At 35.5% G+C, this 22,988-nt stretch overlaps 1 protein-coding gene across 3 annotated transcripts; it reads right to left on the bottom strand.

Moving 5' to 3' along the window:
• Positions 1-654: 654 nt before the first annotated feature.
• Positions 655-17,886, bottom strand: LOC106137663 (uncharacterized). 3 transcript variants are annotated; one of them, XR_009657053.1, is made up of 4 exons: positions 17,777-17,886; positions 3,859-3,987; positions 2,945-3,192; positions 655-898 (listed from the first exon to the last, which is right to left on the bottom strand). XR_009657053.1 is itself a non-coding variant. In XM_013338522.2 (4 exons), the coding sequence occupies exons 2-4, from the start codon at positions 3,889-3,891 to the stop codon at positions 863-865; spliced, it is 321 nt and encodes a 106-aa protein (XP_013193976.1). In that variant the 5' UTR covers positions 3,892-3,987; positions 17,777-17,886; the 3' UTR covers positions 655-862. The 3 variants fall into 3 exon arrangements, 1 of the variants encoding a protein (XP_013193976.1); XM_013338522.2 differs by having other exon boundaries at positions 3,855-3,987; XR_009657054.1 differs by lacking the exon at positions 3,859-3,987.
• Positions 17,887-22,988: the final 5,102 nt, after the last annotated feature.

Here is a 22,988-nt window from a genome sequence, read left to right as displayed (position 1 = left end):
ACCGCCCGCGGCACGGATGAAAAACGCCACTTTTTCTCTTTTGCACGTAAATGTATTCGTTATTTTACGATCTGCCGGCTTCTAAGTGAACGTATAAGCTAGTTAGTATGTGAGTATGGTAACTGTAGAGGTAATGGCTATGTCGGGTCCCAAGCAGCCGCCCTTTAATGGCGTCGTAATTGCGAACTGAAATTAAGTGTTATTTTTATGGTGATTTCTCTACTACTACTTAGTTGCTTTAAGTAGGCGTAAAGCATTTTATTAATTGAAATAAGCGTTGTAATAACCACTTTGAGTTTTTGAGTAGTTTGTAATTCGGTGTTTTATGTCATCAATGTGATGTGCGAGAAGTGAGCAGCTTTGTCCGTAATATTTTTTTGTTAGTTATAACAATTTAAAACAAATAGTTTGAAATTACCTTATTTTTGATACTCGTATTGACCATATTTTAGAATAAATGATCTAGTGAAATTTGAAACTATCAAAATAAATACTTAATTCTATCTATAAACACACATTCAGAATACCTATTGAATGCCGGCACTCATCCATAAACTTAAGACCGCAATAAAAAACAAACAAAATATAAAGGAGTCAATAAAAGACATTAATTTGAGTCTTACACTATCGTGAAATTTATTTCGGAACGGATATCATTCTGTCGTATTTCTTCGGGTAAAAAAAGTTCAAAAAGTACGAAAATTTATGCTTGTATATGCATACCTGACCCTTGGAAGGGGTTAGCGGATATTTACGACTGGTACACGTCGCGACGGCGTACTTGAGGGCGCATGTGCGAACTTGGCCCATGGCCATAAAACGCCCGCCGTAAATTATGGCAACTTTGTAGTGTGCGACGACGCTAACAGAAGATGTATGCTGCATACGGATGTCTGATCTGCGAAATTAAAAGTATATAGCTGTGAATACATTAGTCGTTACATACAAACATGGTTATCTTCGCTTGTCTTGACAGAACGAATAGTCTGAAAAACTTGAAGGGTACTTTCAGCTGGTCATATATTGATGAAATTGAGATTCAGCTGATATAGGGACATGTCACTATCTAAATCTCTATTTTATAAGATGGGGTGGCAACCCGCTGTTTACGCTGTGAAAACAGTGTTAACCTTTTAGAAAATAAAAAAGAAAACAGAGTAAAAATTATCACTCTATATAAAACGTGATGGTTGTATATTATCATGTGTTAACCTAAGTATGTTATTTTTAGCCGATCAAATTATCGGCTTAACTATCCTTAAAATTCATAACCTTTTACCTTACATGCTTACCTATATGCTTTGTTGATTTTATTAAATGTTCTATGTAGGTGAAAGACAATAAAGAAGCGACAATACAAACAGGCTGTCAATTAAAGGGAAGGTGTAAAGCGATCACAAAGTTGTGTTAATTTGACTAATTTTACAATCTTTACACCTACCTAGCTTTTTAACACACAGACTAGTTAAGTTTCAATAACTATGGAGTTGTACCTATTTCAATTAACACAGCTATTTTTAATTACATAATGTTTTAATTATGTGTATATTGTTGGCTCTGTCTACCCCGCGAGGGATATAGACGTGACAATATGTGTGTATGTACGTGAAAAAATGTATAAATTTAGTTTTTTGTATGTATAGCGTATTTGTACGACATTTGTGTGCCGTCGGGCAACCGCGGCAGTAAAATGGCGGTGTAGATAGCATGGAATCGTTGATTAGGATTTTATCATTCTATTTACTACAAGTGTGTTCGAATGTGACCGTTCCATTACTGCAGAATATATTCCACATATTTATTGCTTACATGGTAGCCAAAGCTAAAAGTAACAAGACTCAAAGCTAGATGACTTAATGATGGAACTGAATTGAGTGTAGAATAAATCATTTGATTTGTCCTTTTGGCCGGATTGAAATCCGCAAAAAAGGCAAACATTTTTAACGGATTTAAGTAGAGTTAGCAGAAATACCAAGCTCTATTTCCATTGTTACAGAGAATTATGTATCATCTAACTATGGCCATATATCTTTTATATATGTATGTCTACGTATGAGTATGTATTTTTATTTTATACACATTGCGGTTTAAAGTAATTGGTAAATAGATTTTGGGTAAGTTGAATTTTGCTCAATAAACATAACATCTTCAAAAAACAAGAAATATTCTACTTTGGAAGAAAAGTTATTTAAAAGTTTTTTTTTTTAATTCATATAAAGCAATAAACATAAACGATACAAGAGCTCTAATTATCAGATCACTTAAGTATACTATTACCTATGTGAAAACCATTGACAAAAGATAATTATACACGTAATTCTATATCTAACTGTAATTAACAAATGGTTCCTCATTCCCGTCTCAAGTACTTCACAGGAACAGCAGCAGGCGCCTAGACGCCCCTCCATAAAGGTGGATTAATACCGCCGAAAGCCCAACTTACTTAATAAATATAAAAGCCTCCGCCCGCGATCGTAAACCGCCCACTGCGCTCCGCCAAGATTACTTCGATCGCGACCAGCTAGATGAGACCTCTCAGTTAAGAGGACACCGTGTGTTCTGAAATTTGTCTAATATAATCACGTCTTTATCTCCTTCGTGGTAGACGGAGCAAGCAGTTTTGGAAAGACTGAAAGGCCACGTTCAGCTGTATTGTATACGCATTCATATAATATATACCAACTTATATTATAAATGCAAAAGTAAGTTTATTTGTTGGATCTTCACGCGTTATTTATTAAAAAAATGCGTAAATTTAATGAAGTTTATGAAAGGATATAGGGACTTTTCATCAAGGTATAAAAGGTCGACTTCTATTGGATCCGATGGCAGTGGGGTCTTACGCTGAGAAGCCAATGTTCTTTGCGTCACAAAGTCAAAAATAAGTAAGAAGACGAAAATCCCATACCTTAATTTTGTAAAATAGTACCATCAATTTACTTACTACCATTTCACATCTTGTAACATTTGTATTCAGAAACATCTTTCGTGTTCTTGCGACATAACCTCTTAACAGTTTTCTGTGTAAGCCGAGGAAGTTTCCGAAGTTCTCACTAGAGTAGACTTGTATTATCAGCATGTAGATTGCGCGCTCGCCTTGCTTTCTCCCAGATAAGAGTTTATGGCTGCCTGCAGAAAGGATAATGTGCTTCTTTGATGTAACATGGAATTGTTGCTCTCGTTCCGGTTTCGCTGTAAAGATAGATAGCGTTTCAGTTTTATTTCGTGTACTATATGAGTCGTGTTGTATACCACAACTGCTGATTGGATTATAGAGAAAGTTGTCGTTCTTAATATAAAGCGTACTTCTCTGTTTTGTTATTGCTTTGGCCAGTGGCAAGCAACTGAATAATTAAGATTTTTTTTAATCTGCTTTGAGATCTAACCATGTTCGTTAAGAGAAGTATGACATTTTCTAAGTTTAACTTAAATTTTACTTTAAGAAATATTTAGGACCACAGGCCCTGAAGCACAGTGGCATAGGGGCACTTGTGAAAAAGGGCATTTAGTTGAAAGAAATTCAAATTAAAAAGAAAAATAAAATATCCAATTTATGTCGACACCACGTGGGCACAACACAGTATGCGTAATATAATAAATACATATAAGATCAACTTTCTATTCTTATCTACCTTTATGATGGCAAAGTTCCCAAAGAGCTAATTAGTGTGGAGCCGGAATCGTTATCTGAACAGCACGGAAATTCGTGAGTGTATTTCGTTAACCCAAATATGCTTCCCAGGTTGCGTTTCCCGAATTTTGTAGGGTTACCATGGAGGGATTGAATTAACTCTCCGTATTTTAATTAGGTGAAGAGAGCTAATTTAAAAACGTTGTGCTAAATAAGTACCTACTTACATTACGTTGTGACATTTCAAGACCCTGATGCATTTTATTTACATGAAAATTGTTTTTAGTTAACCAATGTCGTTATATTTGCAGGGATCGTAGCATTCGTGGCAAGTGAAGCGATCTAGTATCTGCCTCCTGGAAAGAGACATTATGTATTCAGCATAGGTATTGTTGTTTGGTTTCATCGAAAGCGTTATTACCACAGAATTTCACAAATTAGTTTTAAAATGATGTACTTTTACTGTGATGGATACTGATGAACAAATCCATGCAAGCCAGTACCACGTTGCTTAAGATCATAATAACATTGCTTTATAGTTAAAATATCTCTGGAGTACATGAAGGATGATAATAAGCATGGTACGCATTACACCGTAGCAGACAAGCGTAACCATATCAATGGAGATCTAAGAAGTGAATGTTTCAAGGTACAGTTATGAAAATAATATCCGAAATCTAAGAATATGAGGTTACCTCTCTATACATTAATACATAATAATCAAGTCTTTATCCCTTACGGAGTAGACAAAGCCAGCAGTCTTAAAGACTGAAAGGCCACGGTCAGCTGTATGGTTTAATGATCCTCCCTAAATATAGCCCAATTACAATTATAACATACTCAAACACAGAAAAGTGCTCTTGTAAGTATTTCTACAGGTTATAATTATAAGTCCTATGAATAAACATTTTGAATATGTTTAAAGCATATTCAAAAAGTTGATACCTATCATAAATGATGAATTTGACATAATTATTATTACGATTAAGATTAGTATTTAAAAGTGATTACTTTCCTAAAGAAGTTCTAAAAAGTAATAAACAGTTTTCTTTTTTTAAAACAGTACAATTTTTTTTCAGCCAGAACTTTTATACATCCACAGATTATCCGACCAAAACGAGGTGTGTGGCGAACGTAGAGATTTCACAGCGTACGTGAACGTTATCATATTTTTACGGGGCACGTGAAAACGCGCGCTTTTATTAGGGGCGTTTTATTAGGGTTGCTAGATTAGCAGGCCGGATGTAGAGACTCCCGAGATCGGGCCACGTGCCGGCTTTATCGACAGAATGTGAAATTTTCAAGCTTTATGTTACCAAGTTATGAGGAATGCAATTTTGGGAAGTTAAAAATATGTAATGTTGTTATTTAGAATATTCCATCATCGATTTGGTTGTCAGTTCGAGTTGCGTACCTACTCCGTGAAGAGGAGCCAGGGGCCGATATTAATAAGATTCAGGAATGGATAATAAAGGATATCGACATTATTTTGTCACCTAGGTAAGTGATTTAGATGTTTTGTTTGCAATAACACGCACCTTTGTCCGCCGCTTATACTTAGTGAGAAAATATCTTGGAAATGCCGCTTTGATAAATAAATTCCAACATTATGTATCCGCGACACTATATTTGATTTATTTTTTATTACACCAAATTTTGGGCGGGCCAAGGAAAACAATCTGCGCTATGACGCGTGAAGGAATCGGCCCGTATTTATGGGGGGAGTTATTGTTTGAAACGTCTAAGTCGTAATTCCGCGACATAAACCAGCAGGCTTCACTTCGGATCCCCTCATCTCCTCAGGAACCCACCACCCTCTCCCCGGGACGCTGTTTTTCCCGTACGAAATGGCCCGTTTGAAATTGTTGTTTTATGGAACTTTTTACTAGTTGACTTTGCCCGAGAGAAAATATATAACGGCAATCTTTATGCTCTCTACCTACTTATACTTAAAATATATGTAGTTAGCGACATTTTATGTCTGTTGCTATAGCGTAGAATCTGGATTTTGATTAAAACAAATATTTACTTTCAAAATTATACCTATATATTACCTACTTTTGCATTAAGATTACCTTCTCCATCAATTTCATATCTTTCATCACTGGATTCAACCCAAGATAGGTGTACAACATAATGCATAAGTAAGCTTTTCATACAGAGAACAATAAATTAAACAAGATCGTTTAAAAATTCAAGCCAAAGAATCGTCAAGAGATATCCCAAGAAATATTGAAAGCGGGTATCGATAAAAACTCAAAATAACGACCTGTCACAAATAATATACAATGAAAATTATCTCCACCATTTTTAAAGTTGGAACGCGGAGTCGACGAACGCGATTGGTCGGCCGTGACAGCTGGATGAAATATGTCGGTCGGCGGGCCCCGCCGGCGCAGCGGGTGACAACATGGTGCCACTAAAATTCCCTAATGAAATTAAATTCCGTACATTTTGGATTTGCTCGTAAATAATCCAAGAATCTAATCCTGATTAATGAACGCGGGAATTGATGCTCTTCGAGGTTTTTAATTTTGTTGAGTAGGACGTTAGTATATGGGTAGGTATCTGTATCTACTCACCTACTTACTTTTATATTGTATGTCGAACTAACAAATTTTTACTTATTGAATATCTACTAAAATTTATAATGACTACAGAAAACTATCCAAGTAGTATTGTAGCTAAATTGTTGTCAGAGGGAGTCTCTACGGCTGGCTTTTAAAAAGGTAAGTATCCTTATTTATTGCTGCTTGATAATCTAGAAGTTGGTAGATGATACCGTGACTAAAACAACAATAAATGGAACAGACGATCACTAGACATTTTTATGACAACATATTGCTTACAAATTACGGTCATATATCTATTTGGTCGCTCCACCTTGGCCGGACAATTTCTTAGATAAAGAACGCCTTAGCACTCGAATCGAAAGGCATTTTAGATAAAACAGCGTGTATAGGGATGTATTAGTTACAACAAAATTACCAGTTTACGAGGCACAATATTGCTGTAGAGGCTTACGGCACCACTCTGTGAATGTAGGGTGGCCATTAGTTACTTACTTTTTATATCAAATGTACCAATGGCCGATCTACTAAAGTGAGATTATGAAAATTACATATACATTATCCAATTTATTATTATTGACAGATTATCCAATACGATAAATTGGAAATTTCAATGATGGTTCGAAGAGTAAGTACCTACCTAAAAGTCAGAAAGAAAAATTGTTTTGCTCAACACCTACTCAATTACAAGATGAATGTATAGTGAGAAATTTTCACGATAACAAAACCTTAGGACACTGCTAGTCACTTAAAACAAAGATTTAATAACCATTTGATACAACATAAAATAAAAAACTATAATACAATTGATAGATCAATCAGTCTCTTAATTAATTTGATACTTATACATTAATATTAAGTTTATTCCATAATAACGTTTTATAAATAGGCAAGTTAAAAAAGTCCTTCTATACACACACTTCCATTAAAAAATACGAAAGCGTGTTTTCCTTTTGTCTATAGTAACCGCTTACTATTCATGGAAGCCAAAGTCAATATAGTATTCAAGATTAGCACTTAAAGTAAGTCGTAAACATAATTGTGTAGATTTATGACGTGTTTCATAAAACATTGGACCATGGTCACCCTATTTGGGGCACTAAAGGCCTTTAGTGCCTTGCTGATGATTTACTGGGTGCATTCCTTGAGTGCCATTGTCCGAAGACTTATGGTATTAAGGCTTTGGATTAACTGTTAAGTTCACTATATATACCTAAGTATGTGGTAAATTTTCTTAGTCTTGTGTAGTTTTGATGGGAACTTTTTTAGAAACAAAAAGTTCTGAATTTGAAGGCATTCAGCGTTCAGGTACAGTGTTTATAACTCACTGCCTAAAGGATTCGGAGTGAGAAAATCTATCTAATCTACCAATGGAGTTGAGGATCCTCTGATGGTGTATATAATCCGCTTCAATGTCGCCCAGCTAGAGCGTCCGAAAGGGGCGCCGACACACATTATGAGTAAAACTTAAAATTAACCGGTCAAGAATTTAATTTTAAGAAACTATCACATACTTATGAGTAAATATTAAGCAAATACCTATTACAACACGAATCAAATTTATTAAATCTAAGTAACCTTCACATAAATTAAATCGAAAAGAAGTGATAAGGCTATAAAATGAAATAAAAACATAGAGATGACTAAACAAACAATGTCTTCACAATTTCAGGCCACCCATGTGCCCTGCATGTATAATGCAATAAAACGCACTGTCAGATGGTAACACATAAATTAGTGATGAAAGCCGATATTATGTTTCCACGTAATTTGAAATGCGATTAATTTTAATATCAATGACTTAAATAAAATAAAGAAAAATATATCGTAAAGCATGTTGGGAGTAGGTACAATGGTTGTCAATGTTGTGCATTCTATTGGAGATAATTGATTACGAATGGTAAAATAAAAAATTGGTGGATTTAATCAAATTTGAAAATAAGTTGATATTGAAGACCGATGGTAGATACATAAAGTACGTAAAAATACTTATTTATGTCATAACTATAATTTTTGGTGATTTAAGACATTAAAATTAATTTGGATTTCTTTTATTTTCTCCTGTTTATGGCTATGTTTGAGTCACTACCCAGTTTTAGGACCACTGATAGAGATTAAGGCACCGATTGTAACTCGAGTGGATAATTTATGAAGGCAATGTATAAATTATACAAGTGGGTCCCTGCTTAAGGAGCCACAGATATACGATTTCCTTCCAAACTGGTTTGGGTAAAAAAAAAATTAAATTTAAATCACTATGCAAATGCTGATAGAAAGATGGGGTCCAAAGACCAAATTAAAATAGGTTTAAGTAATATGGTATTAGAAAAAAGAGATATTCCTAAGAATAAATTATCCCTTTTGTATTGTAAGGAATACCTACTTCCTTTTTACTATTTTAAAAGCATGGTCAGTACTTATTTTCGTTAATTTTGGAACTTACATTACATACTTACATATTGACTACCATTTACGATACTAGTACCTAACCTTCTTAGTAGCAGGTGCGCAATCTTTATTAATAACCCGGTGCTATTGAAATATTCACATCTCAATCTCAGCGTCGTGTCTCCATAAAACCCTATTTCAGGATTCCTATATTTTTGTAGCGACACATGCGCCCGATTCCATGGAACGGTATAGAGTTTACGACCTAATATTTTTATGCAAAGTGTGTCGCCAAATGTGCCGCTCTGTGCCGAAAAAATACACAGTCACGTCCTTTCGCACGTAAAAAAGGATGCGACAGAATAAATATACACGAAGCCACCCTTTTTGTCCATTAAAAGAGCGGAGGTTTTTCTGGTGCGGCGATAAAATGTGCCCCAATAAATATGTAAATTTGTCGAAAAAATCTCGAATGCCGGCCGGTTTAGTCAGTTTCACTTTCAATGTTCGCCTTAATTGGTACAATTGCATGCATTGAAGGGATCGATTGGTGCCAACGACCTTTGTCTTCGACGGCTCCGTGAATAAGAATCTGCAGCTTTGTTATGTTGAATGTCGATAGAAATCACGCTGTAATATATAGGTTTGCGTATTTGTTAGTCTTGATTTTAAGAAATTAAACTATAGTGAATTGGGGAGTTGAGTTTGATAAGCTTCGCGATTTGAAATAAGTAATTGGTAAGTACTTAAGAAATTATTCACAATTACTCACAATTTATAAAATGGATCAGGGTCAGGCCGCCTAAATCTTTTCGCAGTATATAATTAACATAGTCAGTTGCACTGACTCTAGCAGTCCCGTTGTTTCGACACCAATGGCTGAAAATGTACTTGGAAATACGCTACAATGACTGAGGCCAACGATATATGAAGGTACCTATTACACATATGTGATTCTTTTTAGGCAATGGGCGAGCAACCTGTCACTATCTGAATCTCAATTCCATCATCCAGACATTAACTGAACGTTACCGTCGTCGTATCTTTATGACGCTATTGACTCTTTTACAAAAAATTCATAACCGCACACAGACTTGTGATAGTTAAATAAATTATTTTATCGCTACAAAGAAAGCATGTAAACATAGCAGTTATATAGGTAATCAAAAACGATTAATTTTATTGAAATTGATATATAAGCCAGTAAATAGAAGTAGGTATACCTATTAATTTTGGCGTAGTTCCCATTCCGCATCTCGTTATCTGAAACCCCTTTATCTCCCCTTTCTGTTCCCCTACTCGGCTCCCCTTCAAACTTACCGGTCGTTACAATTTCTAAGAGGCATTAAATTCAGTACTTTACTCGCTGATAAGTTTTCTTTGGTTCTTTAGTAGGTAGATATATAGTCGAAAATATTATATGTAATTATCTACTTAATTACAATTTTTTTTTCAATGTTTTGCAGTGTTATTATAGGTAAGTTATGTAATGAATTACATAAAAGTACGTAAAACTATTACTTACTTAAGTACTTATTTTACATGAATCTTGCTTTTCGGAACTTATAATTACAGCGTAAATACGTACCCATACTCCATTTTCTGTCAGACAGCCAATATTCAATTACCGGTCAATTCGTAGAAAAATAGAAAAGTATGGATTAACCATACCTACCAAATTTAGTGCAGAATAAAACTTTATGTAATAAAAAGACATAATGATTGTTAAAGATTAGAAATTCACCCCACCACAATTTATTTGTATCTAATTTATGTATAATATTGGTAACCCTGAACGGGATCATTTTACCAGGAAATTTTTGAAAACCTTTGTGCTTCCGAGCGTTCCCTAAGGGAGCAAACAAGCATTTTACTAGTAAACAAAAATACATTTAAAATTTCAACTCTGTCAGTATCTATTTATTCAGTACCTAACGCAAGAGTTTTACTTAGGTAGATAAATAGAGTAGTTTTATAAATTCTACTGTTACCGAGAGCTCCATCGATCGGCCCGGGCTGCGCCCCGGATGTTGGGGCCGCAGCTGTGACGTGTAAGAGGGTAGATATAGTCGTAGTTAGGTGGGGAGAACATATACAATGTATCTAAATCTTACTTTCTGATTGTAATACTCGAAAGTAATTAACGTAATTAATGAAAGTTTAAAGGTCTTTTATCAAGTCGGGTACGTTTTGGTGAAAGGTCAAGTCTTGACTTTGCCGACGAGTCGATCACAGCAAGTGTAAAAATGAAGTCTGTGTCTAGCTCTGCGAGAAGTACCGTGGTTTATGAATGTATAATTTTATTTGAAACTAAAATTTTGTAAGTAAGTATGTGCCGTGCTTTCCGGTACCTACTTAAGAATAGAACCACACGATATCTCTCCCATGGAAGTCGTAAAAGGCGAATAAGGCAATGGACACTTGAGATTCTTCATATAGGCGATGGGATAGCAACGTATAACTGTTTGAATTTGTATGAAAAAATAATCGACTGTGTTATGCGAAAAGAAGTCAAGTAGGACCTAATAAAATGATGTAACAGCAATTGTAAGTATGAAGGAGACAAATTTTAAAGTAAATCTTTATGAATCCAAGAAGATTACGCTACGAACTTCACTACTATAATAAGCACATAAAAAGGATCTTATCAAATAAGTAGTATTTTTTATATAGCTTCTACTTTTACAATACAAGTAAACTATGTAAAATTTAACTAAAGAAAATAAATTATATAAATTATTTAATATTTTAAAATAAGAAATAAATAATCCCTAATAGACCCCTGAGCAGAAAGAAACATATTCCATAATGAATCGTATTGATCGCGCTCGACTACAGCAAATAAATTTACGATCGTATTCTGGCATCGCGTGCAGCCAAAGGTGTGTTATTTATACCCTTTTATACCCCCTTTTTTATTTATATCCCCTTTTTTCGCAGCTCGTAACGGCTGTAATAAAGGGGACGTAATTTTAATTTCTTGATTGGAAACCTCGATTGGCCGGTTATGTGACTTAATGAGTTTATGGCCGACGATAACGGTAATGAATTTGTATTTAAGGTCAAACGCCAACTGATTTTTGGGTTGAACTAGTAATGGAATAAAGGTAACATTTCTGGTCATCATCATCATCTTCATGGCGTTGGTCCTGATTGTCTTCCCTCTCTGAAGAGAATCACGGGGTCTCCATGACGCGACCATGGTTTTGGAAAGAATTTAAAAAATCAGGTTTTTACCCCAAGCTACTTTTTGGTAATGGTAGTTACGCTACATGATGCTCGAAGAAAAATATATGATATCTTAGCTGACTGTGATTTACTCTTTTGGTCAATAAAATATTATTATTTTAAAAATATTTTTCATCAGGTACGATTCGGGGCGGAATTTCTGGCTGGAAATTATATTTTGAATTGAATTGAACTGATTTTAAAAATGTACTTCTATAACTATTTCAGAATCAACTAGAAACTTAATGTACTGGAAAGCGTACGTGACTTCCACAAATAGGTACATTAAGTATTATGTTAGTGTTAACGCAAAGCTCTCATCGTGATAAGGAATAAAAAACTTGACTAGTTCTGGTATAAAAACTACTAAATATCCTTAATTATTAAAAATATTCTCTCACGATAACTAGCATTAATATCTATTTACAATAGTATGTAGTAAAGCTTAACTAAATTAATATCTTGTACGTATCTAAGTAGGAAATATTTATTATCTCATTAATTCATTAAATAAATAAATAACTCAAATTAAGGTAGCTCTAAATAAGATCATTTTGAAGTTTAGGGTTTAGTTTTAGATCGCCAATAATGCAGAAATAATGTACAAACTTATAAGTATAACATGCTAGTTTTTAAATAATTATGTAGATATATCTACAAGACACGTTGGAAACCATTAAAAATCACTTCCAAAGGGCTGGTTCAAAAGACTTGAGAGTTAATTGAACTGCCACAAAAAGTATTTCAGATATATTTTTATCTGCCACGGTGCTTCACGTGGAAAAATAACCCAAATTAAAGCGTGTCTTCATAAATAAAAGCCACTTGAACGCTGGCTTGTGTTTAAATGAGCCGAGGCAGGCTGGGACCCTCGTTCATTCCCATGCCATACTCAAAAAGATAAATCTTCCACTCTCCCCGCCCTCTCTTCCACTCCATTAACTTTCAACTTTTTTGTATGCATTATATATTCTAAGTATATAAGCACAAACATGACACATACCTACTTCCAAAGATTACTCAGAACTTGTTTTTAAAGATTCCTCAACTTATTCATAATACAATGTTGAGCGCGCATATTTTAACTCACGCTTGTATTTAAAAAAATCTCATAATAAAATATGTACGACGAACCATTTTAAGCCGCGCAAAAAGGCAGAAACATCTTTGATTTATTTCTACCGCCTTTCGAGCGCGAATTATGTCTGCACTTATATTTTTATCCCCTTTATTATTTGCAACTTTGTATCGTACCTACGGAGTCACTTAACAAAAATATGGCGTATTAAATCGCATAAAGAAAACAGTGTTTTCAGAAAATAGTTGAGGATAAAAGGAAAGTTGTAAGGGCGTCGTAACGTAGGACATAAAGCCATTGAATAGCTTGAAAAGAATGTATGGAGGGAATTGTTAATAAAGATATAGAGCAATGTATAATGGGACATTCGCGTAGTTTACGACAATGATGATGGCGGATGAATGCACCCGTATATTTCATTGATCTATTTGATGCAATTTATCACTGATTTCTACCGATGATATTTTTATTACGGTTACAATGTCATAATCAGTGGTTATCATAATTTCATTTCCCTAGTATTTTATTATAAACCTAAATCTGAATAAAACAACATAAGTTTCGCGTGCAAAAGTTCTCTCTCTTTTATCTTTGTGTGTTTTTGGTTGTGCTCTAGACTACTATACTTTTGGGCCTGCCATACTGAGAGCATTTCTCTCTCTGCGGTGTCCAGTCACCGATATCCTAAGTTTTCAAAGTCTTTTGGTTGGCTTGCGTATCGTCTTTCGCGACGTCAAACTAGGATTTCTTGTTTCAGAGCTCAGTTGACGAATAAATAATTTGCAAAGCTTTGTGCTGAATATTTTTGTTAGAAAGCAATGGTGAAAATACATGAATATATTGATAATATAATAAATATAGCCTGTTTATATACATATAGAAGAAAAAAAATGTATACCGCGTTTGGGACGTATCTACCATGCATATGTATTCGGTTAACGTTATATTATCGTGGAAAAAATTTGAATGATTGCATAGTTAACGATAAAATATAAATGAAAAAAAAAATTAAGTGACAAGACATTAATAATTTCGTCAGGCGTCTATTTCGAAATGTTTCTACGTCCTGTCGAAACAACTGATTGATTTATTGAATTCATTTTAGGCAAATATCTGACGCATATGTATAGTTTGACCCAGCTTGTAATATAAAGTTTTACTTCTTTCGAGATTCACTTTAATTTCTTATACACAAATAATTTTGCCAACGAATATGCTTTATCTATAATAAACTCTAAAAAATATTCCACGGCTCTATCTCAGATCGACCGTAAATGTCTAAGTCAGGATAATATTTTACGAGTGTCAGCCGCGGGTCTGAGCGATTGAAGGCGGGGTACAACCATCCTTCCCTTATCTCATATATACGTACCAACACATGTGACAGCCAAATTTATCGACTTAAATACTCCCACAAAGTCGAAGCCTGATAGTCGGGCCTTACTGATAAAAGTTAAAAAAGGGGATATTTTTAGATAATTTATGTCAGGATAGATTTCATCGCATACGGTTCGGCGTCATATGGTTTCAAAATGTCTAAAGTTAAGATAGATAACAGAGTAAGCGTTTTATTTTTGAAATTTTATTAATTTTTATGACTTTTGAGTTTCTGTACCTACTGGACCCATAAAGGAAAGTATTAATTTGTAAAAATGTCCATTTTCAAGTGTATTGCATTTTGGCAAATTTTTTAATCGAAATTTATTTTTGAACAGGAAGGACTGTGTTTTTTCATTCAGTCACAGGAAAAAGTCTTATATAATTCTTACGTAATTAAATTTTGTACGGCGAGTAACGAGTACAATACTATTTTTCTCCAAAAACTGTGAAAACTGACGTCGGTCGCTCCACACGAATTCACGAGTCAACTCGAACGACCAACAAATTAACTTGTCATGTGAATAGTTAAATTTATTGCGAAATAGGAAGCTTCTAATATATACATATACCTAAACACATTATTAAGGCATAATTTTGCTCAAATGCACGCTCAATTATTACGTTTTATCAGTTTTATACCTACTTCCATACATGCATATTCACGACTATATACCTTGTGGGGTAGACAGAGCCAACCGTCTTGAAAATACTGATTGGCCACGTTCTGCTGTTTGGCCAAATGGTGGAACTGAGATAAAAATAGTGACAGATTGCTAGCACATCGTCTAAAAGAAGCATCCCAGGTTTATAAGCCTATTTTTTAGTCAGCTTTTTAGACATCAATCAGGAAAGAGATGGAGTGGTCCTATTATTTTTTCTTTTGCCGGAAATTAAATTACATACTTCCTGGTACTACCTATATACACATAACACATGAAGCGCTAGGAGATAATATATTGAACCGCATTAGGAACTGTGAGTAAACGCAGTAAAAGCCTGCAAATAGAAATTCGTCACTTGGATGTCGCTAGGAAGCCTCAAGATCAACTTTGTTGCTTTGTATCCATGTATTGTGTATGTGCTACAAGGGGAAGAATGCCGTAGGACATTGAATGTTCTGAGTTCTACACGGCAATGCACTGATTGAAAGACAAGATAAATGTTTCTTCATATTATGTTTAGATGCTTGAAAGTATTTAAAACTTAGTACCTAGATTAAAACTGAAAAAACTGATAATATGAAGACATAGCCTAAATATTGTTAAGATCCTTATCCATAGTGATTCCATATTATAATATTGATGAAAATCTAGTCTAGTTTCGGCAGCCTAACAGACAGACTGATTTTCCATAATTAGACTAAATACCTAAACATATATGTATGTATGTATGTACCTAAACATACATGCACTGTATATCAGGCTATTCTCATCGCATAGACTACGGTTAGTTGGATTAAAGTGATATAGAAAAAATAGATCTGTCGTGGATGTATAAGAAAATAGCCTTAACGGGTACGGATAAAATAAGGAGAAACTCTGATTAGATGTTTCTTATTGTTTTCTTGCTGAAAAAATTGACGTTTTATATATGTTCATGAGTAAATTAAAATTCTATCAATCACTTTTAGGAACATACTTGTAGATAGAAAGCTATTTACAACTTAAATTTAATTTTTACGAGTAATTTGTGATAAATAATTTGTAGTTAAATGTAACAAATTAAGTATGGCCGAGCGGTAAAGTTTTGTAGAGTAGCGAAGTCAAACAAATAATACTGCACGGTAAATATTTTACCTCAAACACATCAGTGGGTAATGTCAAAATACGGATTTTATTACTAAACTAGAGAGAACGTGCCTGATGGTCTATCAAGGTTGGCCAAGGCTAAATATACTAACGTTAAAAAAACAAAGATACTTATAGGTATTTAATTTGAGTTTAAGGACCTATACCTAAGGCCTAAATATAATTTATAAAATTTTAATATAATGTATAAGAGCTCTCTAAGCGAGTGTAAAAATGACAGAAAACAGAAAAGAAGGAAAGTTATGAAAAGAAACCTACTTACATATTAAAAGTCAAATCCGCTTAAAAGTCAAACACTAACACAATATATTTCCAATAGAATTCACAAATACAGTACTAAAATATGCATAGTGACTGGCCTGGGTTGTGTTTCAAATTGGACTAACAGCGAACAAAGTCCACGGGCAAGTTATATGAGCCCTAATAAAGCCGCATCTATTATTCCAGTGGATACTGCCAGCTGGAATTTTAAATGCGGTTTATGACCCAAATAATCTGGAGTTACTGACCTAATTCCGAGTTTTTTAATTGAATTGGTAATGAGTGTGTATTTGACCAGTGACATTATACAACATACATTAGGTACGCCTCTTTCCAGAATATGTAGGTAGAGATTATCTTTCCACTTGCTATGATTCCTTCATGGTCCGAAGAAAAATATAGATTGTATCTTAGTATTTGTAAGTAATTGCGAGAAGTTAAGTAGGTATTCTCGTTACTGGCATGTGTATCGACGTACAGGCGCATTTATAAATACATAAATTACCCACATTATGCTGAAGTCTTAAAGTATTTTTTCTAGTTTAATTGTATAAACATCCTAGCCTCCCAGGCAAAAGCTAGCGTTACCAAAATGAAATTACCCAATTTTATAAATTTTTCTGATCTTCTAGTAACTAGGAAGTGTTTCATAGCGTTGCGGCAATGTCTCTGTAGGGTTTTAACGTAGACAATGGACTAATATTTAATGGTAAATATAGGTCCTAAAGTCCCATACACATATTAGATAGAACACAGGTTCGTTAAGCCGGTTCAAAATGATGTAACCAAACGCGCAAACAGGCTATGTGTGCCTAACTTATTAACGGATACTCACTATGGATGGGCTTTGAAATAAAAAAGTTGTAACTTCAAAAAATGGAGCAAGTGATAATGATCTTTAACAGATATATAAAAAAGAATAATTTCCAATAACAGTTTCAGGTTTTCAAATTGCATTCGAATGATTCGTTTGGCGTTTATTGCACCCACAGGCAATTCAGTCTGTTAACGTTTGACTAATTTGTGAAGTGTTATAGAGGCATCATAAATGAGATCGTGTATAGCGGTCTGTCAGCTGATTGGGAACAGAAAGGGAAATTGAAATCTGATCATCTATTAATTATTAGTTGTATGATGCCTTGGGAAAATGCTGAGGCGGGGTGTGGTGGGCTTTTCGTATTAGTTAATATAGTAAGCATATAAGTCAATAATAATAAACGGAACTTAATAAAAATAAAAATTTTTATAATGATGTTTATGAAAATCTGAAAAACAAGTCTGATAAACACTTGGCTAAATAATTAAATGGCTTAAAAATTAAGCCTAGTACCTACATAGGTAAACATATACACATCAAACAATTGAGAAACGAGTTTGAAAATTAAACCCGAAGGTTTATTTGTTGGAGAAAAGATAACAGCAATTTATTTACCTTTATAAGAGAGTCTTCAACGAGCAATCCTTTTCACTTGGTAGCTTGATTGCCGGTGTGATTGCACCTATCAATAACAATACTGACGTCTATTGCAACTGAAATCGAAACCTCAACTGGCCACCAGCCGGTCGCCGTGAACCCTGTTTTCACTTTTCGCGTATAAATAAACACGCGTTTATTGTTTAGCCCAGTCTTATGCAAATGAGAATTGCTAACAGTAGCCCAAAGCACCCAAGTAAAAATTAAATAGGGCAGAGAAGGGTAGTTTTATGTCGTGCGTATTAGGCAATTTAGTTGCCAATTGTGAGGTACCTAAATGCTGAGGTTCTTTTATTAATTGAGAGATGAAGCCTTATATTTAAATGTTCATTATATTTGTATTTACGTGCATTGTATGCGTATGCCCTAAGCAGCTGACTTAAGAATGTAGGTTTTCCCTATTTATCTAGGTACTAACCTAAAGATAAACCTACCATGTTAGATGCCAAGATATAAACCTCCAACTAAATCATTCAAACTTACTTTTTAGATGATTAAAAATGTTTGATAAACGTGACTATATGGATCTACCTATAGGTAAAACTGTACAAAAGGTTCATTGTATTCTAAAGAGCTTAAGTTACATAACTTTCTTCCTTTTTTATCAAGTCAACAATTATGTTCTTAATATAGGTATATAAAAAAACATTAAATACTTAATCCACAAAAAGTTATATCAAAAGAACATAAGGATCTATTTTGACATTCTTTATTTTGTGTCAAAAGGGTTTCCAAAAATCTTAAAAAAATTGAAAGTGAAAGGCGCGGCTGTTGACGTCGTCACACTTCCGTTGCTATTGTTCCAATAAATATTTACGTTTGCATGCAAAATATGTTTTTACAACAGCTACCGAATCTGCTTTGTTATTTAAAACAACCCTTTGGTCGGCTTTTGACCGTGACTGTTTGTTTAGTTCTCTTGATATTGTTCTGCTTAAAAAGATGAGACTGACGCAAATTGTTTGTTAGTTCGACAGTTTTTTTACTTCGCTTAAACACGCACATTTTATAGTTTAACTCACCAACGTAATCTGTGTTTAGATGTATTCTGTAAAATTGTGCTTGTTTATAGACCTCAAATGGAAAATTAAAAAAATATTCTTAGTAAATACCTATGTTCCTTAATGCACCGGGCATAAGTATACGTAATGTTTTTTGAGTGAGTGGAGACATCATACATACATACATACATACATAAAATCACGCCTCTTTCCCGGAGGGGTAGGCAGAGACTACCTCTTTCCACTTGCCACGATCTCTGCATACTTCTTTCGCTTCGTCCACATTCATAACTCTCTTCATACAAGCTCGGCGGTTTCGGGTACTTTTGACCTGACCCTTTACCAGGACGTCCTTAATTTGATCAAGATACGTTCGTCTAGGTCTTCCCACTCCGACCTTTCCCTCCACACTCTCCTTGTATATCTGCTTAGTCAACCTGCTTTCATTCATCCTCTCCACATGACCGAACCATCTTAACATACCCTTTTCTATTCCTGTAACTACATCTTCTTTCACATCACAACATTCCCTTATCACGCTGTTCCTTATCCTGTCACTCAATTTCACACCCATCATACTCCTTAACGCTCTCATTTCCACTGCATTTATTCTGCTTTCATGCTTCTTTTGCCATACCCAACTTTCACTCCCATACATTAATGTCGGGACCAACACGCCCCTGTGCACAGCCAGTCGAGCCTTTTTGGATAGTTTCTGACTGCTCATAAAGGCATGCAAAGCTCCATTCACCATGTTCCCCGCGTTCACTCTCCTTTCAATATCACTATCATACTTGCCATCTGATGTAAACTTTGATCCTAGATATACAAACTCTTTCACTTGCTCCACTTTTTCTCCTCCAATCAAAATATTACATGCTGTCATTTCTTTCTCCATTTCAAAAACCAGTGTTTTAGTTTTACTTACGTTCACTTTCATTCCTTTCTCTTTTAAAGCTTCATGCATACAGTTTACCATCTCCTGTAACTCCTCCGCTGATGACGCCAGTATAACCTGATCGTCGGCATAGAGCAGACATTTGACGAGTAACTCATTCATCCTTAATCCACTTTTAGACTCTTTCAAATCTGTCAAACAGCTATCCATAAATAGGTTGAACAGCCACGGTGACGCAACACATCCTTGCCTAACGCCTTTCTCAATCTTAAACCACTCAGTGTGCGCTCCGTTTATCCTGACACAAGCACTCGAATCCTCATATAAGGATTTCAGTGCTCGTATTAAGAGACTGCTCACCCCATGCATAGAAAGTGCTGACCACAATTCATTCCTCTCAACTCTGTCATAGGCCTTTTCCAGATCTACGAATGTGCAATAGACTTTTTGACTCTTGGCCAAAAACTTTTCGGCTATGCACCGCAAGGAAAAGACCTGATCAGTACATCCCATTCCCTTTCGAAATCCCGCTTGAGCATCCCATATTTTGTCATCAGTTTCATTCCTGACTCTATTAATCAATACCTTAGCATACAATTTGCCGACGACGCTAAGCAGGCTTATACCACGATAATTTTTGCAGTCCAGCTGTGACCCTTTTCCTTTGTAAAGTGGCACGATAACAGCCTTACACCAATCTTTTGGTACTCGGCCGCTTCTCCAACATAAATTGAAAAGGCAGTACAACTGACTAGCTACTACGCCTTTTCCTGCTTTAAGCATCTCGACCGACACTCTATCACACCCAGCAGCCTTTCCCGCTTTCATACTCTTAAGTGCTTCCACAATTTCGAACATTTCAATTTCGCCTTCCATCTCATTCTCTTTTTCTTCGCTATAGCAGAAATCTTTCTTATTTCCTTCCTTTTTTTCAAATAAACTTTCAAAATAGTCCTTCCATATCTTTAGTACACATTCTTCTCCTTTCACAACGCTACCATCCTGGCATCTGATCCTAGTCAGCTCTCTGGTTATAGTATTTCCTCGGGCTGACCTTACGGATTTCCAGAATACTTTCAGATTTGACTGAAAGTCTTCTGATAGCCTTTTATCAAAATCCTCTTTATACTCTTCTTTCTTTCTAATCACAGCTTTCTTAACCAAATCTTTCATTTTCTTATATTCCTTACGTGCTTCATTCACATCTTCATCTATAACCTCTTGCATTCTTAAGTTAGCTTTTGCTGCTAACAAATCCAGCCATGCTTTCTTCTTTAATCGCACAAGTTCTTGCACATCTTTACTCATCCACGCATTTTTGTGATTTTTGCCTTTCCTTCTTCTACTTACACCACACACTTCAACAGCTACTTTCACAATTCTTTCTTTAAATTCCTTCCATCCATCTTCAATATCGCTCATTTCCTCTAAATCTTCAAATTCATCCTTCAGTCTATTAATATACTTCTTACCTACATCCATATCTTGCAAATTTTCTACTTTTACTCTTTCCAAAGCACTGGTTTGCTCCCTTACCCTGTGCCGCCAGCGATTGAAGATACCCCTTATCCGGGATATCACCAGTAAATGGTCCGAGTCAATGCCAGCACCGCGATATGCACGGGTATCCAGCACTTTGTTCTTCAATCTTTCATCTACAATCACAAAGTCTATCATACTTTTTAAAATACCTTCCACTCTTGTGTAGGTGTGGATCTCTTTATGTTGAAACATTGAGTTCGACACAAAAAGATCCCACTCTAGACAAATTTCTAATACACTTCTTCCATTATCATTCACCTTTTCGTCACCAAACGCACCAAGCACCTTTTCATATCCATCACGCTTTACACCCACCCATCCATTAAAATCACCTAACATAATAATCTTCTCATTTGGCTTGGTAACTTTCAATACTTCTCTTACACTATTCCAGAACTCCTCGTTTTCGCTTTTTGCTGATGTTGTACCCCTCGAACCCACATCCCAAGGTGCATAAACACCTAGAACGAAGATCCGAGTGATTCCAACTTTCAGCCTAATCCATAGAAGACGAGGGCTGACACACTCATACTCATTCACGCACTCAGCCATTCGTGCAGAAAGAATTAGACCGACCCCTTGACAGCCTCGGCTGGTACTGGAAATTCCAGACCAATACGCCGTGTAAGGGCCGTGCTGCGTCGCGTCGCATCCTTTCCGCTTCGTTTCATTCACGCACAACACATCCAAACGTCTTTCATCCATCATCTGGCATACTTCCTCAATCTTATCCTTCATTCCTCCTCTTACATTCATCGTCGCAAAGCGGCTTTCAGCAGACCGCATACCGCTCCCGCCGGGAACGAGACGTGATGGGGTGCGGACACCAATGGAGAGTGGAGACATCAATCGCCTCAAACCTTTGACGGTAGCAAAGGCGTCCACAACGCAATGCGGTCGCAATGCAGTGGCTCGGTAATTACAACAAGAAAGCTTGGTTGTGACAGCAACAGCAGAATAAGTACTCGCCTTCGCAATAACTTAGCTTCATTTCTTGATTATCAAAATGAGAAAGTAGATGAGAAAGTAGTTAAAGAAAACTAGTAAAGCTTATGTGAAAAGCTCTCTTAACTTAGAGAATAAGTACCTACTCTTAGTAGGTACTCTAGTAAAATAGACACCCCCAGTATTGTTAAGCCCATTCTTTTATCTATGAATGTAGTCAAAACTAATATTAACTTGGGATTCTTCTTTAAGTCGCTAGGCTAGCAACCTGTTACTATTTTAATCTCAATTCTATTATTAAGCCATACCGCTGAACGTGGCCTTTCAGTCTTTGCAAGACTGCTGGCTCTATCAAGCCCGTACGAGATAAAGACGTGATTATATGTAAGTATGTATGTAGTCAAAAATAATCGTTTTGATAAGCAAAGACGAAGAGCGGTCGGTAGCCGGCCGGCATTAAGTTTACGACGGGGATGTGAGACGCCATAAAACTCGAGATAAATCTAATCGGCCCGAGAAAACAATCCACTTTGGGAATTACGGGCGAGAACGGTCTGCATTTCGATTATTGAAGAAGCCTTTTTTATACGATTGGACTATAAAATTAATTAAATGTAGATGAAGTTATGGAAAGTCATGATCCAATATGAGTTAGGTTCGCTTGCCAAGGTTCCGCAGGACAGACGTTATCGCTTTGTATGAAAACCTGATTTATACACTTAAGTTTGTAGTTCCTACTTCAGAACTCTCAAGGTTTTGTAAATCTTTCTTGACAAGACTCAAG

This window comes from Amyelois transitella, chromosome 10 (genome assembly GCF_032362555.1).
Source record: "Amyelois transitella isolate CPQ chromosome 10, ilAmyTran1.1, whole genome shotgun sequence".
NCBI lineage: Eukaryota > Metazoa > Arthropoda > Insecta > Lepidoptera > Pyralidae > Amyelois > Amyelois transitella.
This window is presented reverse-complemented; position numbering and strand designations above follow the sequence as displayed.